This window comes from Panthera pardus, unplaced genomic scaffold, assembly GCF_024362965.1.
Source record: "Panthera pardus isolate Hobbes unplaced genomic scaffold, ASM2436296v1 HiC_scaffold_18, whole genome shotgun sequence".
NCBI classification, from domain to species: Eukaryota; Metazoa; Chordata; class Mammalia; order Carnivora; family Felidae; genus Panthera; species Panthera pardus.
Window position 1 is genome coordinate 17,660,052 of NW_026526743.1, and position 17,771 is coordinate 17,677,822.

Consider the following 17,771-nt stretch of genomic DNA (forward strand, 5'->3'; position numbering starts at 1 on the left):
GGATCTCCCACCCACAGAAACTGTGGTAGAACTACTTATTGACCCCAATATCCCTTCTCCCCATCTTCTGTAATATAGGAACTTCTGATACTTGGCTAGGAACATGCTGCCCAGAATAAAAACTACATTTCCCAGTCACCTTTGCAACTACAAGTGGCCATGAGACAAAATTCTGGCCAATGAAATAGAAACAAGTTATTTGTTTTGTTTTAGTTTTTTGGATTTATTTACTTATTTATTTTGAGAGAGACTCTCAAGCAGACTCCACACTCAGTGTGGAACCTGATGTGGGGCTCAATCTCACAACTGTGAGATCAGGACCTGAGCTGAAATCAGAGTCAGATGCTTAACCAATTGAACCACCCAAGCGCCCTGGAAATAGAAACAAGTTTTGAGTTGCACATATTCCTTTTTTTTTTTTAATGTGTATTTAGAGAGTGAGCAAGTGCATGTGCACAAGCAGGCAGAGCGGCAGAGACAAAGGGAGAGAGAATCCCAAACAGGCTCTACACTACCAGCACAAAGCCTAATGTGGGGCTCGATCCCACCAATGACAAGATCATGACCTGAGCTGAAATGAAGAATTGGGTGCTTAACCGACTGAGCCACCCAGGCACCCTGAGTCGCACGTAGTCCTTAAAGGCAAGAGGTATCCTTCCCCTTCCCCTCTCCCTGGTGCCTGTAGCAGATGATGTGGGAATCATGAGAAGGAGATGGGACAGCAACAAGAGATATAGATGGAGACTGGCCTCTGACACAGAAGGATCACCATACCAGTGCTGGTGATTACATGAGACTTTACAGGAGAAATAAACTACCTTGAATAAGAAGTACCTGGGTGGCTCAGTTGGTTAAGTGTCCAACTCTTGATCTCAGCTCAGGTCTTAATCTCAGGGTCATGAGTTAAAGCACCTCAATGGGTGTGGAGCCTATTTAAAAAAAAAACCCAAAACTACCTTGTTTAAGCTACTATTATATTTTGGGCCCCTTTGTTATAGCAACAAAACATTACAGTAACTTATTAGGACGAAAAATAGTCTCATGGGCCCCCAGCTACTAGCTAAGGGATAAAGCTTCATCCTGCCCAACCTCTACTTTACCCACCTCCTATTTCACCCTCACCTAGACAGCCACCTCCAATCCCTCCTATTATCATCAAGTCCTCCAACACTTCCCGGTTTCCAGCAAATTTAATGCATGAGTCTCAAAAGTCAATGACAAGGTGAATAAAATAAAAATGGGCTCAGGAAATAGGGCCATGGGCACACACAGGGAAGGGCAATAAGAAGTCGAGTTAGTTGGAGCAGGGGGATGTCTTTCCTTGGGTGTCACATCTCATCCAACCCGTAGTCTTCCTCGGGAAAGTCCCCCACTGTCACAACCGAAGGCTTGACGAAGGCACCGTACTTGGCCTGGCATTCGAAGTAGCGTTTCCCATTCACGCTGCAGGGCATGATGAGGGAGGCAGTTGTCAGAGGGGCCCCAACACGGCTCCCACCCCAGATGCTAAGATGGACAGGCTCACCATATGCACTTAGAAGCACACATATGCATGTACAGACACGGGCACAGACACACACACAGATGGCTGAACCAGACCACTCATTACCTGCCATCGTTTTTCCCTAGTGGCTCATCATAGCGGACGCCAATCCAGTAGCCACGCTTGAAATCTGTGAGTCCTGCCCAGGGAGGAAATTCCAACAAAACCTCTGAATCACTCCAGATGCATGCCTACCTACTGAGTATAAAACCTGTCCTGGCAAAAACCACTCCTTGCTACCACCCAGGACCATCTCCATCTCCTGCCCAAACTAATACAGTAGCCCCCTTCACTGGTCTTGCTGTTTCTAGCCCGGATCCCCTATTTACTCAATACCCCCAGTCAGAGGAGTCTTTCTAAAAATCTAAAGTAAACAGCACTGCTATCTTGCCCTAAATTCCTCAAAGGCTGCCCATCCCACTCAGCATAAAATCCACACTGCTTATGAACAAACTATTTTTTTTTTAAGTTTTTTTTTTTTAAGTTATTTATTTAACTTAGAGAACAAGAGGGGTAGGGACAGAGAGAGAGGGGAGTTAGAGAATCCCAAGGAGGCTCTGGACTGTCAGCACAGAGCCAGATGTGGGGATCAAACTCACAAATCATGAGATCATGACCTGAGCCGAAATCAAAAGTCAGACACTTAACTGGCTGAACCACTCTGGTGCCCCACAAATGATTTTTGACAAGGGTGCCAAGACTATTCAATGAGGAAAGAATAGGCTTTTCAACAAGTAGTTCTGGGACAACTAGATATCCACACACAAGAGAAGGAAGTTGGACTCCTATCTCACATTACATACAATTAACTCAAAATGGGCCTAAGACCTATATGTAAAACATAACACTATAAAACTCCTAGAAGAAAATACAGGAGTAAACCTTTGTGACCTTACATTAGGCACTGGTTTCTTAGATACAATACCAAAAGCATGAGCGACAAAAGAAAAAATAAATTGGACTTCAAAAAAATTAAAAAATGTTATGCTTCAAAGGACACTATCAAGAAAAGTAAAAAGGCAACAGACCCCCAGAATGCGAGAAAATATTTGCAAATCATGTATTTGATAAGGGAATTGTATGTAGAATACGTAAAGAACTCTTAGAACTTATGGGCTGAACTGTGCCAAAATTCACTGTTGGCACCCTAACCTTCAGTACCTCAGAATGTGACTGTATTTGGAGACTGGGCCTTTAAAAAGGTGATTAAGTTAATTAAGATTAAGTGAATCTGATCTGATTGGTGTCTTTGTAAGAGGAGGAAACATTTGGACACACAAAGAGACACCAGAGATATGCCCGCACCCAGAGGGAAGACTATGTGAAGCCACGGCAAGAAGGCAGCCATCTGCAAGCCAACCAGAGAGGCCTCGGAAGAAACCAAACCTCCCAACGCCTTGATATTGGGACTTCAGCCTCCAGAAATGAGAGACATAAATTTTTGTTGTTTAAGCCACCCGGTGTGTGGTTACTTTGTTATGGCAGCCCCAGAAAACTAATACACAACTTAACAAAAACTAAACAATCCTTGGGGCGCCTGGGTGGCTCAGTAGGTTAAGCGTCTGATTTTGGCTCAGGTCATGAACTCAGGGTTCATGAGTTTGAGCCCCGCGTCGGGCTCTGTGCTGACAGCTCAGAGCCTGGAACCTGCTTTGGATTCTGTGTCTCCCTGTCTCTCTGTTCCTCACTCACTCACATTCTGTCTCTCTCTCCCTCTCTCTCTCAAAAATAAATAAATATTATTAAAACAAACTAAAAACAAACAACCCAATTAAAAAATGGGCAAAGGATCTGGACAGTTTTCAAAATAAAAGAAATATGGTTAATATCATTAGCCATCAAAGAAATGCAAATCAAGCCCATAATGCTGTCCCATGTCATAGCCACTAAAATGGCTATAATTAAAAAGACAAACAGTAAGTGTTGGTGAGGATTTGAGAAACTGGAGCCCTCACACACTGCTGGTGGGAATACACATGGTGTAGCTGCTGTGGAAAACAATGTGGTAGTTCCTCAAAAGGTTAAACAGAGTTACCATGGGAACAACAATTCCACTCCTTTGTGTAGAAACATGAAAATATGTGTCCACACAAAAACTTATACAAGAAAGTCCACAGCAGTATTTTTCATAATAGACAAAAAGTGGAAAGGACCCAAACATCCATCCACTGAAGAACAAGTATGTAAGATGTGGTATAGCCAATCAATGTGGTAGTATTTGACTATAAAAAGAAGTGAAGCATTGATACATGCTACAACACAGATGAATTTTGAGAACATTATGCCAAGTGAAACAAGCCAGTCACAAAAGACCATGGATTACATGGTTTACATGGTTTACATGATTCCATTTATATGGATTACACATATTATATGATTCCATTTATATGAAACATCCGAAATAGGCAGATCTATAGAGACAAGATCTGCCTAGGACTGGGGGGGGGGGGGGGGGGGGCATCGGAGTTTCAGAAATGGGGAGTGGCTAATAATGGTTATGGAGTCTCTTTCTGGGATGATGGCTGAACAAGTCTGTGAACACATTTAAAACCAATGAATTGTGTACTTTAAGGGGATAAGTTTTATGGTATATGAATTATATCTCAATAAAGCTGTTCTAAAAAAAAAAAACCCCACACTGCTCTCCACTGTCTTCAAGGCCCTGCATGGTCCGGCCTTGCCCATGTCCAGACCTCACTTATTACGTCTCACCTCATTTCCTCCCCACTAGCCATGCTGCCTCAGACAGGCCCAGCCTATTCTTGCTCATGCCCTTTGCACTCACCATGCCCTCTGGCTGGAACACTCTTCCCCTTTTCACCCTTTCCTTCAGACAATCCTTCCCCTAGGAAGCCTGCTGGATCACTCTCGAGGAAGGTTCTGGTACTGCCTCTCAGCTCACACAGCCCCCCCAAGCTTCCCACATCCCTGCCCTCATCACTTTGGCCCGTGCCTTCCCCATCTCAGCCCTGACACTGTGCCCCGTGCTTTCACCTCAGAACTAATCCCTCTGGCCTCTGCCTCCGCCATCACAACCCACATTGTTCTGCCTCTGCTTCCCACTTCCCTGCCATGAACACTCTAGGCTGTCACTGTCATTGCTGGGTCAGTCTCCCCCACTGCACTGGGATCTCCTCGAGGGCTGGGTCCCCAGCACTGTCCATCCCAGGCCAGGGCAGAAGGCCTCAGTGGGCCACGTACCTACATACATGACGGTGCCCCGGCGAGGGGGCTGCCCAGGCGCCCGCACTTCACAGCGGCTGCCCACAGAGATGGCACTGGCCTGGGTCTTCTCCTCGTTCAGGCGCTGGGTGGCCTCCGCCTCTTGCTGTGCCCGCTCCTCTTCATTGTATCGGCCTAGCTTGCTGCGCTTCAGGAAGGAGCGGACGGAGTCTGAGAGTGGGGTGGGGGACAGGGTTAGACATGGTTTTCCTGGTGTGGCCCCTGGCCTGATGAGATAACCTTCCACCCACACAGAACCAACATTCAGAGAGAAACTCTTCTGCTCGGAGTGTTGGAGGGCTACTGCCCAAGCCCCCAAATCTCCCACTATAGCCCTGGCTTCTCCCCAGAACCCCTGGGGCCTCCCCATAATCCAGAACCTAAAAGGAAGATGCCTGCTTCCAGTCATGGTATCACCCCTTCTTCCCATGTCCCTTCAGTTATTACATTCCCTCCGCCCAGCCTCTCCTTGTCTTACCATTCTTACCAGTGTCTACACATTCTGATCTGTTCAGCTCATGCCCCCATGTGATAACTCACTACCTCCCCCCACATTAACCCTCCCTCCCAGACTTCCCTCTCAGGCCGTCTGCCTGCCTACATTCCCTCACATCTCCCAGCACCTATTCATACCCCACACTTGTGTCCCTACAGCTGTTCCCCAAACCCCGTCTGTCCACACACCAACCTTATCCATGCCCTCTACTCGCCCAGGTCTGTGTGCCTGCACTGATCACACCACCGACCATCTCCCAGTGTCCCTGTCTGCCCCCCAACCTCTGCCCACCCGCACACACTCCCTCTGACCCCCGTATGCCCTCATCCATCGTTATGTGCCTGTACCTTGCCTCTGGTCATAGGCTTCTTGTGAGATCTGGTATTTCTCCACCTTGGACACATCCTCATACTCCCCAAGGCGGGCACCACTGTGGTCAATGACCTATAGTGAGGGGAGGGAGGTCAGTGGGGATAAGGTCTGGACTGGGAGGCTTGGGATGCTGGGGGCAGGGGGCTGTACATTGGAGTATTCCCTAGATTTAAGTCTCTCTGTCTCGGAAAAACCACATTCCTTTACTCCTTTACCCTCACCTTTACCCAGACCTTCTCCCCTCTCCTGAGCCTAGCAGAAGGGATGAGAACAAGTGTCCACACTGGCCATCTCCCATTCTTCACCCCCACCCCTCCTTAGAGGCTGGATCTTCCCCCAGACAATCCCCACATGGTGCCACCACCATCAGTGATGATCTCTAAGTCACTGGAACTGAAGGGCAGAGCTCAGGTCTTCCTCACAAGACTTTTAGGCAGCACATCTGTCCTCTCTGGGCCTCTGGGACCCTCCTAAGCTGGCCCCAACCTCCAGACTCTGAAGCATCTCTTCCTGTACCACCCCCTATATTCATTCACTCATTGCTTGCTAAGCTCTTCCACAGCACCCAGCTGGGCTCTGTGCTGGGTGCTAGGGACACAGTGCAAAAACAGATAAACACTTGCCCTCAAGGAGTGCTCATTCTGCTGGGACACCAACCATAAACAAACACGTGCATGCATTACACCAGATGACGACAAGGTCCTATGTAGATAAATACCACAAAGAGGTTTAAGGAGCATGAGAGGGTGGTCAGAGAAGGCTTCTGAAAGGAGGGGATGTCTGAGCCAAGGCCTAAAGGCTAAGAAGGAACATATGGCACCAAATCTCGGGTGCAGAAATGTCCTTAACCCTTTTCAGGAAGGATGGCTTCATAGAAGCCATCACGGCTGAAGCGGAGACAGACAGGGAACAGTGGAGACACAACAGATCACTACAGACTTTGGCTTTTACCCAGAATAAGTAAAAGCCAGGGGCATCTGGCTTTGAGTAATGAGAAAAAGCCATGGGGCATTTTACCCAGGGGAGGCTCTGGGCCAGGAGGGCCTGACCTGATTTAGGGCATCACAGGCTCCCTCTGGCTGCAGGTGGGTAGCAGACTGAGCGGGGCCAGGGACAGGCTGCTGTGGTGTCCAGGAGAGGGAGGATGGAGGCTGGGTCAGGGCAGGGGTTGTGGGGGAGACGAGTGTAGACTCTAGACAGATTTTGTAGGTGGAGTCCATAGGATTTGCTGTTGGATGGGATGTGGGTGTGAGGTAAACAGAGGGGTCAGCAAAGACTCTAAGGTAGTTTGGCCTGAGCCATTGGCCTAACATAGCAAAATAGAAATGGCCCTTATCTCTGGTCAGGATCACTATGAATTTCTACTTTGTGTATTAAGGATTTTGTAAGTTTCAGGTTACTATTATTTTAAACAACACATATATGTTAAACATATAATTTTTTTCTAAGTAAACTTTATGCCCAATGTGGGGCTTGAACTTACAACCCTGAAATCAAGAATCATATGCTCTACCGACCGAGCCAGCCAGGCATTTCAAATACAGGTAATATTCATAAAGAGGAAAATAGTGTAAAATAAATTCTCTAGAGGCTCCACTTCTGGGAAACCTTTCTTTTAAAAAAAAATTTTTTTTAAACCTTTACTTATTTTTGAGAGACAGAGACAGGCAGAGTATGAGCAGGGGAGGGGCACAGAGAGAGAGGGAGACACAGAATTCTAAGCAGGCTGCAGGCTCCGAGCTGTCAGCACAGAGCCCAACGCGGGGCCCGAACTCACAAACTGCGAGATCATGACCTGAGCCGAAGTCGGACGCTCAACCAGCTGAGCCACCCAGGCGCCCCTGGGAAACCTTTCTTAAATGACCTCAGAAGTTAGAGGCCTGTCTACACCTGAACCCATGTGTGAAAACCTCCTGTTTGAGGATAGCCCTATGCCATCCTATGCCTGACCCACTAGCATCTGGAGGCTGAGGCTGCCTGCGTCAGCCCAAAGTCTCAGTCCTGTGGGCCCAGCACTACCCTGACCAGTTCCCACTATGATCCAGTACCTACCACACCACCTGGACTGTGGAAGCAGCCTCCTCCCTGGTCTCCCTACTCTTCCTGTCTTCCCACACACAGTCAAAGGGAGCCTGTGAGCACCTGGGTCAGACCAGGACCCTCCTGGCTCAAAGCCCTCCCCTGGCTCTCACTTCCTCCTGCCAAAGGAGAGGCCACTCCTCAGTGCCTGTACCTAACTGTGCTCCCTTCCACCTCAGTGTTTGCACATGGTGTGCTCTTTTGCTGGAGTGCTCTTTTCCCTTTTTCAGTTAATTCTTCCTATTCTTCAGGACTCTGCTCAGGCATCACCCTCTCCAGGAAGTCCTCCCAGTACCGGCTCTCCCAGCTCTGTGATCTCTTCCTATATGGCCTTCATGTCTCTGACATTTCATATTTGTTCCTATGAATATTTAGCTAACATCTACCTCACACACTGTACAGAACTAAAACAGAGGCCTCTTCAGACTTGGCTCACAGCTATGCCCCTGGCATAACACAGAGTCATGGACCAGTTCTCTGAGCACACTGACTTGCAGAGTCATGCAGACTGAGGTGAAAATTCTAACTACAGTTCATCCTTAGGAAAGTAAATTCCATCCTGAAGCTGTTTTGTCTTCTGCAAAATGGGGTTAATTACACCATCTTCCAAGTCTTATTTTATGGACTCAGCTCAGTATTCGACAATGATTCACTGGGCATCTTCTCAGTACTAGGCATTATTCCAGGTGCTGGAGGAAATGCACAGTATGTCACAGGGTGCTAGGAGCTAAAGACAAAAATCAAATAAAATGGAAAAGAGAAGAGATTTAAATTTTATACTGAGGTCAATGAAGGCCTCACACTTGGAGGGTGACATTTAAGTAAAGACTGGAAGGGAGGAGTGAGCCATGTGAAGCCATAAAAAAAAGAACCACTTGCAAAGGCCCAGAGGTGGAACCCACCTGGGATGCTGGGATGTCTGAGGAACAAGGGGAGGAGAGAGGATGATGTGAGTTGATGAATGCAGAGGTCCTCAACTTCTCCCAACATGTCCAGTCTCATCACTCACCCTGACCCACCTCACACTCTATACCTCTGTACACTGTTCCCCCCACCTGGCATACCCCTCCCACCCCTTACCCTAAGTCACCTTTCCTCAACCTTCAGGTCTCAGCTCAGGCGTCCCTTCCTTCAAGAAGCCCCTTCTCATACTTCCAGGAGTCAGGCACCTCGCTGGGCATCCCCAGTCCCCTGGGCTTTGCCCACACCACTCTGGCTGTCACTGTCCCGTGATGGCTCTGTCTCTCTCCATGCAGGACTGGGGGCTCAATGAAAGTAGGGCCTATCTTGGTTATCACACAGGGCAACGTACAGCAAGTATTTGTTCAACAAATAAATAAATGGCTGGGAGGCCTCACGTGGATGCGGCAGCCGTCGTCTACGGGATAGGAGCCCAGCAGTGCATCCTCCTGATCCAGCTTGCTGTAGAACTTGTCATCAGCTCCATACAGCTCCAGTTCCATGCAAGAAGCAGGACTGCCCACCACCAGCTCTAGTTTACACTGCGCAGAGAGCAGTCGGTGAAAGGCTGTCAGCGACCCCACCCTCTGCCCTGGGGCTCCACCCCCCCCCCCTTTTAAGGTACGTACTTGCAAATTAAAATTTTTTTTAAGTAAACGCTAAGCCTAACACGGGGCTCGAACTCACGAACCCGAGATCAAGAGTCGCGGGCTCTACCAACTGAACCAGTGAGGAGCCCCGAGGCTCCACCCCTTGCAACAATAACCATTACCCCATCCTTGCTCCTCTAAGACACAATTTAGGACACACCTGGTTATCTTTGGTCATGCCCTATGCAACCTCTGATTTTCCTGGCATCGTCCCCAATTTCTGAATACTCAGACTCCCTCTGGGCCCACCCAGCCGGGTCCCGTCCCCAATCTGTCCAACCTCTGTTTATCTCTGGCCCCTCCCCGCGTTCGGAAAGCCCCTCCATTTCTTCCTTGCCCCGCCCCCGGGCCCCGCCCCCACGGCCACACCTTGAACTCAGCTATGGTGAGGCTGCGACTGTACCGCTTCTCAGAACGGAAGCTGTTGAGAGAGCTGCTGATGAAAACGGTCACTGTGGGCGCCGACAAGCCCGTCACCTCCATCTCGCCGCTTCCTGCCGGGGTCCGCAGCCAGGTTAGTCGCCTCACACCGGCTCCGCAGCCGCCGCCGCCGCCGCTTCTGGGATATCAGCCCCTCCCCCTGCTCACGACCTAGCCAATCCATGCTCTCCCCCAAGCAGGGTCCGCCAATCGCCGCCGTCTCTTTTCCACGCCAGGAAGAGGGATCTCCCGTGTTCTTGGGTAGCCCCAGCCAATCCTGAGAGGTCTTCCATGTGCGCAGTTCTTCCAATAGCAGCCCGGGAAACGGCCCAGGCGGGAGAAGGGTGAAGCCCAGGGGAAGGACTGGCAGGAGGTACCCCATCCGCGCATGTGCACTGGCCTTCAGCCTGCAAAGAGCCGTGGCTTCATTTATGGTCGGCGCTTTGCAAATTACGTGAAGCATCGTATTCCTGGCTCTCGTACCATACTGTTCTACAAACTGGGGAAGTAAGGCCCAGAAATTGGAAGCAGTTACTGCAGAATATCAAAAAACTGAAGCAAGTTATTAATCGAACCTCGGAGCACAGAGACAAGCACAAAGCAGCTGGAAACCAGAGCATGTTCGCAGCTCCGCCCCTCTCTTGGCGAAGCAACTAGGCTTGATCCTTCCCGCGACCGGTCGCGCGGTGGAGCAAGCGCGGAAGGCTTGGCGGGCGGTGCGTAGCTATGGAACCGGACGGGACCTATGAGCCGGGTTTCGTGGGTATTCGATTCTGCCAGGAATGGTGAGGCCGGGGCTGCGAGTGTGTAAGGGGGGCAAGTAGTGCCCCCAGGACTGACCTCTGTCTCCTCCCTCCCCACAGTAACAACATGCTTTACCCCAAGGAGGACAAGGAGAACCGCATTCTGCTCTACGCGGTGAGCACGAGCCCACGGAGCGCCGGGGTCTTTCCAGAGGGATCCACCTGTTCCCAGCGTGGCCCCATCTTACTCCACATGACCCTTACTTCTTTTTACGCCCCTTACGTGTTTTGGTCTTGCCTCCTGACTGTCCCACGAGTTAACCCCCACTGTCTTGTCCATCCCCGAGGTGATTCGCGGTATACCCCATTATTCCAGCTTCGAAACTCCATGCTATAGTAATTCCCTCTGGGGAAGACCCAGCCTTCCCTTCCAATCCCTTCCGAGACCTCCCCGTAAGCCCTTTCCCGCAACCCCTTTCCCGCAACCCTTGCCCTTTCGTAGTGCCGGAATTGTGATTACCAGCAGGAAGCCGACAACAGCTGCATCTACGTCAACAAAATCACGCACGAAGTGGAGTGAGTGGCAGGACTCAGAGCCTGGGGAAGGGGTTGTTGGCTTGAGAGACCTGGTCTGGGCATAATTATTCGCTCTCTGTTCCCTCAGCGAACTGACCCAGATCATCGCTGACGTGTCCCAGGACCCCACGTTGCCGCGGACCGAGGACCACCCGTGCCAAAAGTGAGCGCGCCGTTCATATTGGGGATGGAGAGTGGCTCGTCCTCCCTGGGTGAAGGGAGGAGGGAAGGGGATGGTAGGCTGAGTGGCTGACTGCCCTCTCAGGTGTGGCCACAAGGAGGCGGTGTTCTTCCAGTCACATAGTGCCCGTGCCGAGGTGAGTGGCAGGAGGAAGGCTTTCTGGGTATCCCAGGCTTGGTCCTTACCGGGGGTGGGGATACCAACATTTGGGGGGACCCTGCCCTTCCTGGCATACTGAGCTGGACCATTACCAATGGGGAAAGCCCCTTTGCCTGTTATCTTGGGGTGAGGCTCTGCTGGATGGTGGTTCCATGTTGTACCCTTCCTAACCGGGCAACCTTTCTGCCAGGACGCCATGCGCTTGTACTATGTGTGCACGGCCCCACACTGTGGCCACCGCTGGACCGAGTGAATCATCCTTTCCCACGTGTAATAAATACTGTGTTCTGTGCGTGCATTTCCTGCATTTATTTGCCTCTCATGTGTTGTGTGGGTGCACAGTCTCAACACAGTGCAGGGCACGATGCTGCACATAGGTGTCAGGCCGCGAGCATGTGAAGCCACAGTCCTCACACACATGCAGCTTCTCCCGGCGCTCACGATAAGCGTAGCTGGCTGGCTGCCCGTGCACCTTAGCAAGATGAGCTTCAAGTGAGCAGCGCTGAGTAAATGCTTTCCCGCAAGCTCCACAGCGGAATGGCCGGATCCCTGCACAGGTGGGCAGAGGGGGAGAGGACAGACAGGACAATGGCCTCCAAGCTAAAGTCTCCCCACCTTAACCTCCATGAGCATTCCCCCATTCCTACTCCAAGTTGTCCGGACTCCTCGGTCTGTCCCACCATCTTCTACCTCCACCTGCTACAAACAGGACCAGATACCTGTGTTCCCACCCTCCTCATCAGGATATTCCTTCCCCAGGGGCGAAGGAGGAGGCTTTACCTTGCACCTTCAATCTAGATCCATGTATCCATTACTGTCCTCGTCGTTCACGCCTCTACCCTCGCGTCACCGTACACCCACCCGACTGGGATCAGTCTCCTGATGGCTGAGTCTCCACCCCATATACACAAACACTGGAAACTCCATATCCTGGGCACCTCTCTCCATTTCATCCCAGACCCTCCCGGGACCCAGCTGCCCTTCTCTGTCCCTGCCATTCCTCACCAGTGTGAGTCCTCATGTGGCGCTTGAGGTCGAAGGCATCGTGAAAGCCCTTGCCACAGCAGCGGCACACGTGGCGGCGTGCAGGGCTGTGGCACTTGAGGTGCCGTGTCAGCATGCGCTGCAAAGGGAAGGCCTTGGGGCAGAGTGGGCAGCCAAGTGTCCCAGGGCCCCTGGGAGTGGAGGCCAGACTGCCCTGCATAGGCTGTGGGAGGGACATGGGAGTTAGACCCCCTGGCTGGAGCAAATGGAAAAACTAGAACCAGGAACCAAGGAGGTCTGGGAAGGTCAGAGACTGCCTGCTATTCGTGTGTGCAAATGCCACCCTGTCTCCGAGGCCTTCCCTGACCCCCCATTGCCTTTACCTTGCTTTATTTCTCCATTTATACATCTCCCAACATGACCTTTTTCTAGTTTTCTTGTCAAGCCCCCAACAGATTATAAGCTCCAGGAAGGAATTTTTGTCTTATTCTTGCTAAATAGCAATTGCCTAAAACAGTTCCTGGCTTTCAATAAATACTGAAATAATCTGTCACCTTTATCTTCTGGCTAGAGTTTTCCTACTTCCAGGGCATGCACAGCTGAATATCCCTTCTGAGAGTTCCTAGTCTTCCCCCATCCTTGCTCCTGTCACCTTGTCTGATCCTGACATAAAGGAAATCACCATCCACTTGGCTTGAATCTTGTTCTGCTCCCACTGGACAGAGAGATCTCTGGGGATAGGAAATGTGGCTGCCCAGCTTAGGGAAAGGGTGCCTGGGATGAAGCCTAACATCTCTACCAAGAAAGCAAAGGCATTTCCAGCAGTGAGAACAACAGGTGGAAAGGTCCTGAGGCTGGGGGGGTGGAGGGGGCATGAGCAAATGGGCTCAAGGGAGTGAGAGGCAGGCTGAGAGTGGGTAGGGATGAAACGAAGCAGGGTCTTGTGGTCCAGCTGCAGACTCACCGCTGCCCAAGAGTCCCCAAGGCCAGAAGACTGGTGTGCTGATGGGCCCCGCTGGTTGCTGCAGTCTGAGGAGAGAAGCCAGACACGGTGATGCTTTGTGTCTTACCTGCCCCTCGCCTCCAGGCCCAGTGAGGGGCCCACCTGGGACATAGGCATCTCCCCGGAGCTGGTCAGGCAAGTGGCCCCAGTTGGATGGCTGTGGACGCCGACTCCTGACCAGGAAGACACGGGGCATCACCTCCCGGAATGGTGAGATGGCACTCCACGCACGACTGCCTCCTCCACCTGTGGTCACACCTCAGCCCCAGGATGACTAGGAGGGAAGAGGGAAGGGAAGGGGGAGCCACAGAGGACCTGCATTCTCTCCATGCAAATTTTGTGACAAGCCCAGGGACTTAGCTGGCTCCAGTTACCTCTGCCTCAGATGGGACCTACCATTCCTCCCCCTTCTCCTACACCAGGTTCCTGAGGGCACTCTCCAGCCACCAGGGGCAGCCAAGTGCTGGGACCCCCCCCCCCCCCCAGAAGGTCAAGCAAGGGCAAGATTAGAGCCTAGCTAGCTGCTGCATGTGGGGAAAAGAAAAAGAGACTCCAGGAAGGCTGTCTTCTCAAAGTAGCAGCTGGGCCAAGGACCTGAGGGGTCTGTTTGCCAGGCAAATCAGTCACCACCGGACATCCAACAACCTGCTTGGTTATTCAAATCACAGCAGCTGTCTGAGAAGCAGGAGAGGGGGGTGGTGGCTGTGATTGCTTGCTCCAGAGGGTGGAGGAACAGCAGGGTCCAGTAGGTAAGGACAAAGTGAGGACACGGGCTGTGTATCTTCCAGCAGGAAGCTCCACCTCTAATTATTAGATGCCAAGAACTGACGTTCAGCCAGAAACACTGTTCAGATGTAGCAGATTTTAAAATATTGGTGTGTTGGGGCGCCTGGGTGGCTCAGTCGGTTGAGCGTCCGACTTCGGCTCAGGTCACGATCTCGCGGTCCGTGAGTTCGAGCCTCGAGTCAGGCTCTGGGCTGATGGCTCAGAGCCTGGAGCCTGCTTCCGATTCTGTGTCTCCCTCTCTCTCTGCCCCTCCCCTGTTCATGCTCTCTCTCTGTCTCGAGAATAAATAAATGTTAAAAAAAAAAAATTAAAATATTGGTGTGTTAATAGTCCAGCTCCTAGTGATTGCCTGGGACACCACTCCCCCACTCTCCCACAGTCCAGGAACCAAAGGGGGTCACGTGACACAGCCAGGGGCTCCCAGAACCCCACCCTAACACTCTGTCTTGTCTGTGTTCTAGACTGATCATCATCTGACCCCTTAACCACTGGTTAAGGATTTTGAATATTCTCTGTGCAGTTACTTTCTCTCATTTATCCACTCAGCAATTTCCTGAACTCCAGCTATAGGCCAGGTCTAGCTCAATGTTAAAAATGAGCACATAACTTAGTCCGTGAAGGAGACAGACCCACCAGTGACAACCCAGAATGACCAAGGCTATGATGGGGAATGCACAGGCAAAGTGATCCAAACTGTAATAGAGAAAACTCAGGGAGCTCATGGGAGCCCAGAAGAGGCTCCCGATCCAGCTTAAAGGTTCAGAGATGACTGTCTGGGTGTGAGCCCTGAAGGAAGATAAGGTTTCAGGTAAAAGGGAGGGTGTTCCAGGCAGAGGGAACAGTCTATATAAAGGCTTGGTGGTGAGAGGAGCATTATTTCATTTCTTCACATTCCCTGAGAGTCAGTCCTGCTCATTCATTTGGGGCAGCAAGGGAGGCAGAGTTTTTCCACTTTACCTCAGCAAGACCCAGACAAGTCACTTCTTGCTGAGCCTCGGTGTCTTCATCTGGAAGATAGAACTAATGTGTCTCCCTTGGCTGGTTTGTGTCAGAGGCCTATGTAGATCATGTGGGGAGAATGCTTAGCATGCAGCATATAAACAGGGTGGTTGTTAGGAAGTCTTGAGAGGTGGTTAGGCAAGCATCGGAGTCTCAGTCAGCCCATCTGTAAAACGGAATTTTCAGTGTCTCCATCTCACAATTGTTGGATTTCGTGCAGCCATGACTGGTGTGTCCGGCACAGGTCTGGCAGCCCAGTATCTGGGATCTGTCCAGCGTGGAGTACAGGGTGCAAGTTGCACTGAAGAATGAGCTGGCAAATGGTTAGGTGGAGCCATTTTGTCTCTTTCAGGTGCCCAGTTCTCCGTGCCCAACAGCATGTTTCAGGGCAACTGGTTCCTGTGTCATTGAAAACACGTTAGGGAAGAAATCCGGGGCTGGGTGTCTTTATTTTCCCTAAGGCCCTTTCTGTCCCCTTCCTCCCTGCTCTGTGTCCTGGGAGACCGACCTGGGTGGACCGCATCATCTGGGTTCCTGGGCCCCCTGGCTCCCAGGATTTTGACAGTGGGGAGCCCCACAGAAGATGGGGGAAAGGATTCCTCCAACTCTCCCCCTATGGAGTTGCCAGGGACACAGCTTCCCTAGGACAGCCCTCTCTCCAGTATTGGCTCTTCTGGTTTCCACTTGGCTCCCTTGCACCTCAAGGCCAGGGTGGGAGGAACAGCTCACCTCTGGTGCCAGCTCAGGGTACTGTACCAGCCCTATGATTTCCCTGTTCCCTGCCCACTTCTTTGCAAATGATCCCTTTACTAAACTCTGAAATATCCCATGTGAGCATGCTGTCCTCTTCCTCCTGGGACCCTGTCAGTCCACAAACCACACTCACACACATTCATCAGCAGTGGTTTCTTAACCAGCTGTTTTGTTGAGGCGAGAAAGTCTGGTTCTTCTGGGGCTGAAGAGCTTGGCATTGGGAAGTGGAGAGTGGCAGGCACCCTGGGTCCTCCCTACCAGCCCACCCTCCTATTGTGCTGAGAGAACCCAATTTTGTTTGAGCAGCCACATGCCCAGGACAGGAGAGACGGCTGGTCCAAGAAAATGAAAGCAATCTCCATTCCTCTTGCCTGCAATCACTCTGAAAGGGGAGGTGTCTAGGGAGGCTTAGCACTGTTCTCACTATGCTGGTGGCTGCCTTCCTTCATGCCTTTGTTCCTGGCTGGGTAGGTGTACTGCTGAGGGCTGGTACGGCAGCCATGTTGCAGCTATGAGAGAGCCTACTAAGCTGGAGGGCAGAACTCAAGACTCAGGGGTTAATGGAGCAGGAACATAGTCAAGAGTAGCAAATGTCCCTACAGCTTGGAACCCCATAAGCCAGTGATTTGCTACTAGGGAGCTGAAGGCTTAATTATGATACAGGGTGGGAGGGGTACATTCCAGGAGGGGCACGACTCAAGACGGTCCTCTGGGTGTCCGGGGGCCTGGATGCCAAGCTTCGCATCAGGGATCTTAGGTGACCGTGGCCAAGCTAGGCAGAGGCAAGGACAGTGGGCCCCAGTGGTCTGTAACCTGTGGGGCTGGGCAGGTCAGGGAACCTCCCGTCAGAGGTCCAGCCCACCTGAGTCCTGGACCTCCTGGGCTCCCTGGGGCAGGGAGAGGGAGCTTTGAGAAATAACACCTGACATCTCAAATACCAAGCCCAGGCATCTTATTTGGGGGGGGAAATTGTGTTGTATTTCTTGGATTTAAATGTTGTGAAACAAGGCCCTGCCCCCCGGAGCCCTGTTCTTCCTCCCATCTCCTCTCCTGGCTCACTGCATTCCTTACATATGTATTTCATCCCCCCGATGGGGCATTTGCATCCACTGTTGTCTGCCTGGATACTTCCCCAAGATGTCCACATGACCCGTGCCTTCTCTGAAGCCTCAGCTCAAATGTCACCTCAGAAAGGCCTTCCCTGACCCATCAGCCAAGCCAGCACAGTGACATCTTAATTCCGGTTTTGCTCTCTAGAAGGCTAATGCCGTGAGGGCAGATGCTTTGCTTATCTTGTCTTGCTCCTCACCCTACCCCTCACACACAGAACCGACACAGGTACCCGGCAGGATTTTTTTGAACTGCACAGTTGATTCTGATGTGTGTAATTGTTTATGGAGACAGTGCAGGGCCATGTCTTTATGCTGAAGTGTCTGGCTCTGCCACCAGGCAAGCCTAGGTTTGAGTCTGAGCTCTGTGGTACCCTGGACAAGAGTGGGTCTAAGCTTGTTTCTAGTGGGCCATGACCACCAAACAGAGCAGAGAGGAACTCAGGCAAGTGGTGGTTCAGGCCACAGCAAGCCACATGGCAGGGCTGTGCTTTCGGCGAGGACCCTGCCCTTGCTGGCTTCCTTTTTAGAGAGAGTTGGGACAGCAGGGACTTTTGTGGTCACAAGAGTGGCCTTCTTGGCAGATGCGCCACATGGCCAGATGCCTGCTGCCTAGGGAAGCTGGTACCAGAGCTGGGAGCTCATGGGACGAGTCTAGTTGTAGTCCTCCTGCTGGGGAAGCTACTTGTTCCAGCTGCTAGATGGACTGGCCATGCTGCCCCAGTGTCCAGTGAGC

The 17,771-nt window shown here is 51.4% G+C and overlaps 3 protein-coding genes across 4 annotated transcripts; 1 reads left to right on the forward strand and 2 right to left on the reverse strand.

The window, feature by feature from the left end:
* Positions 1-1,171: 1,171 nt before the first annotated feature.
* TBCB (tubulin folding cofactor B) lies at positions 1,172-9,892 on the reverse strand. Of its 2 annotated transcripts, none has more exons than XM_019423221.2 (6): positions 9,692-9,892; positions 9,071-9,214; positions 5,609-5,705; positions 4,745-4,936; positions 1,610-1,682; positions 1,172-1,443 (listed from the first exon to the last, which is right to left on the reverse strand). In XM_019423221.2, the coding sequence occupies exons 1-6, from the start codon at positions 9,803-9,805 to the stop codon at positions 1,329-1,331; spliced, it is 735 nt and encodes a 244-aa protein (XP_019278766.1). In that variant the 5' UTR covers positions 9,806-9,892; the 3' UTR covers positions 1,172-1,328. The 2 variants fall into 2 exon arrangements, with proteins under 2 accessions (XP_019278766.1, XP_019278767.1); XM_019423222.2 differs by lacking the exon at positions 9,692-9,892 and adding an exon at positions 9,483-9,590.
* A 257-nt stretch (positions 9,893-10,149) lies between these two features.
* POLR2I (RNA polymerase II subunit I) lies at positions 10,150-11,693 on the forward strand. Its single transcript, XM_019423242.2, has 6 exons — positions 10,150-10,527; positions 10,606-10,660; positions 10,988-11,061; positions 11,150-11,224; positions 11,327-11,378; positions 11,592-11,693. The coding sequence occupies exons 1-6, from the start codon at positions 10,469-10,471 to the stop codon at positions 11,652-11,654; spliced, it is 378 nt and encodes a 125-aa protein (XP_019278787.1). The 5' UTR covers positions 10,150-10,468; the 3' UTR covers positions 11,655-11,693.
* On the reverse strand, positions 11,687-13,788 carry OVOL3 (ovo like zinc finger 3). The gene is made up of 4 exons (XM_019423263.2): positions 13,491-13,788; positions 13,350-13,414; positions 12,407-12,608; positions 11,687-11,950 (listed from the first exon to the last, which is right to left on the reverse strand). The coding sequence occupies exons 1-4, from the start codon at positions 13,582-13,584 to the stop codon at positions 11,721-11,723; spliced, it is 591 nt and encodes a 196-aa protein (XP_019278808.1). The 5' UTR covers positions 13,585-13,788; the 3' UTR covers positions 11,687-11,720.
* Positions 13,789-17,771: the final 3,983 nt, after the last annotated feature.

What these genes read in the sequence shown, in the direction of transcription:
- TBCB (XM_019423221.2), bottom strand. Translation starts at nt 9,805, where the DNA reads ATGGAGGTGACGGGCTTGTCGGCGCCCACAGTGACCGTTTTCATCAGC. An exon ending in TCACCATAGCTGAGTTCAAG is followed by an intron (nt 9,215 to 9,691) that starts GTGTGGCCGTGG and finishes CTCTCTGCGCAG; the next exon opens with TGTAAACTAGAGCTGGTGGT. An exon ending in GGGCACCGTCATGTATGTAG is followed by an intron (nt 1,683 to 4,744) that starts GTACGTGGCCCA and finishes CTCCCTGGGCAG; the next exon opens with GACTCACAGATTTCAAGCGT.
- POLR2I (XM_019423242.2), top strand. Translation starts at nt 10,469, where the DNA reads ATGGAACCGGACGGGACCTATGAGCCGGGTTTCGTGGGTATTCGATTC. An exon ending in ATTCGATTCTGCCAGGAATG is followed by an intron (nt 10,528 to 10,605) that starts GTGAGGCCGGGG and finishes CCCTCCCCACAG; the next exon opens with TAACAACATGCTTTACCCCA. An exon ending in GAGGACCACCCGTGCCAAAA is followed by an intron (nt 11,225 to 11,326) that starts GTGAGCGCGCCG and finishes CTGCCCTCTCAG; the next exon opens with GTGTGGCCACAAGGAGGCGG.
- OVOL3 (XM_019423263.2), bottom strand. Translation starts at nt 13,584, where the DNA reads ATGCCCCGTGTCTTCCTGGTCAGGAGTCGGCGTCCACAGCCATCCAAC. An exon ending in TTGGGGACTCTTGGGCAGCG is followed by an intron (nt 12,609 to 13,349) that starts GTGAGTCTGCAG and finishes TCCCTCCCACAG; the next exon opens with CCTATGCAGGGCAGTCTGGC. An exon ending in CCACATGAGGACTCACACTG is followed by an intron (nt 11,951 to 12,406) that starts GTGAGGAATGGC and finishes CCACCTGTGCAG; the next exon opens with GGATCCGGCCATTCCGCTGT.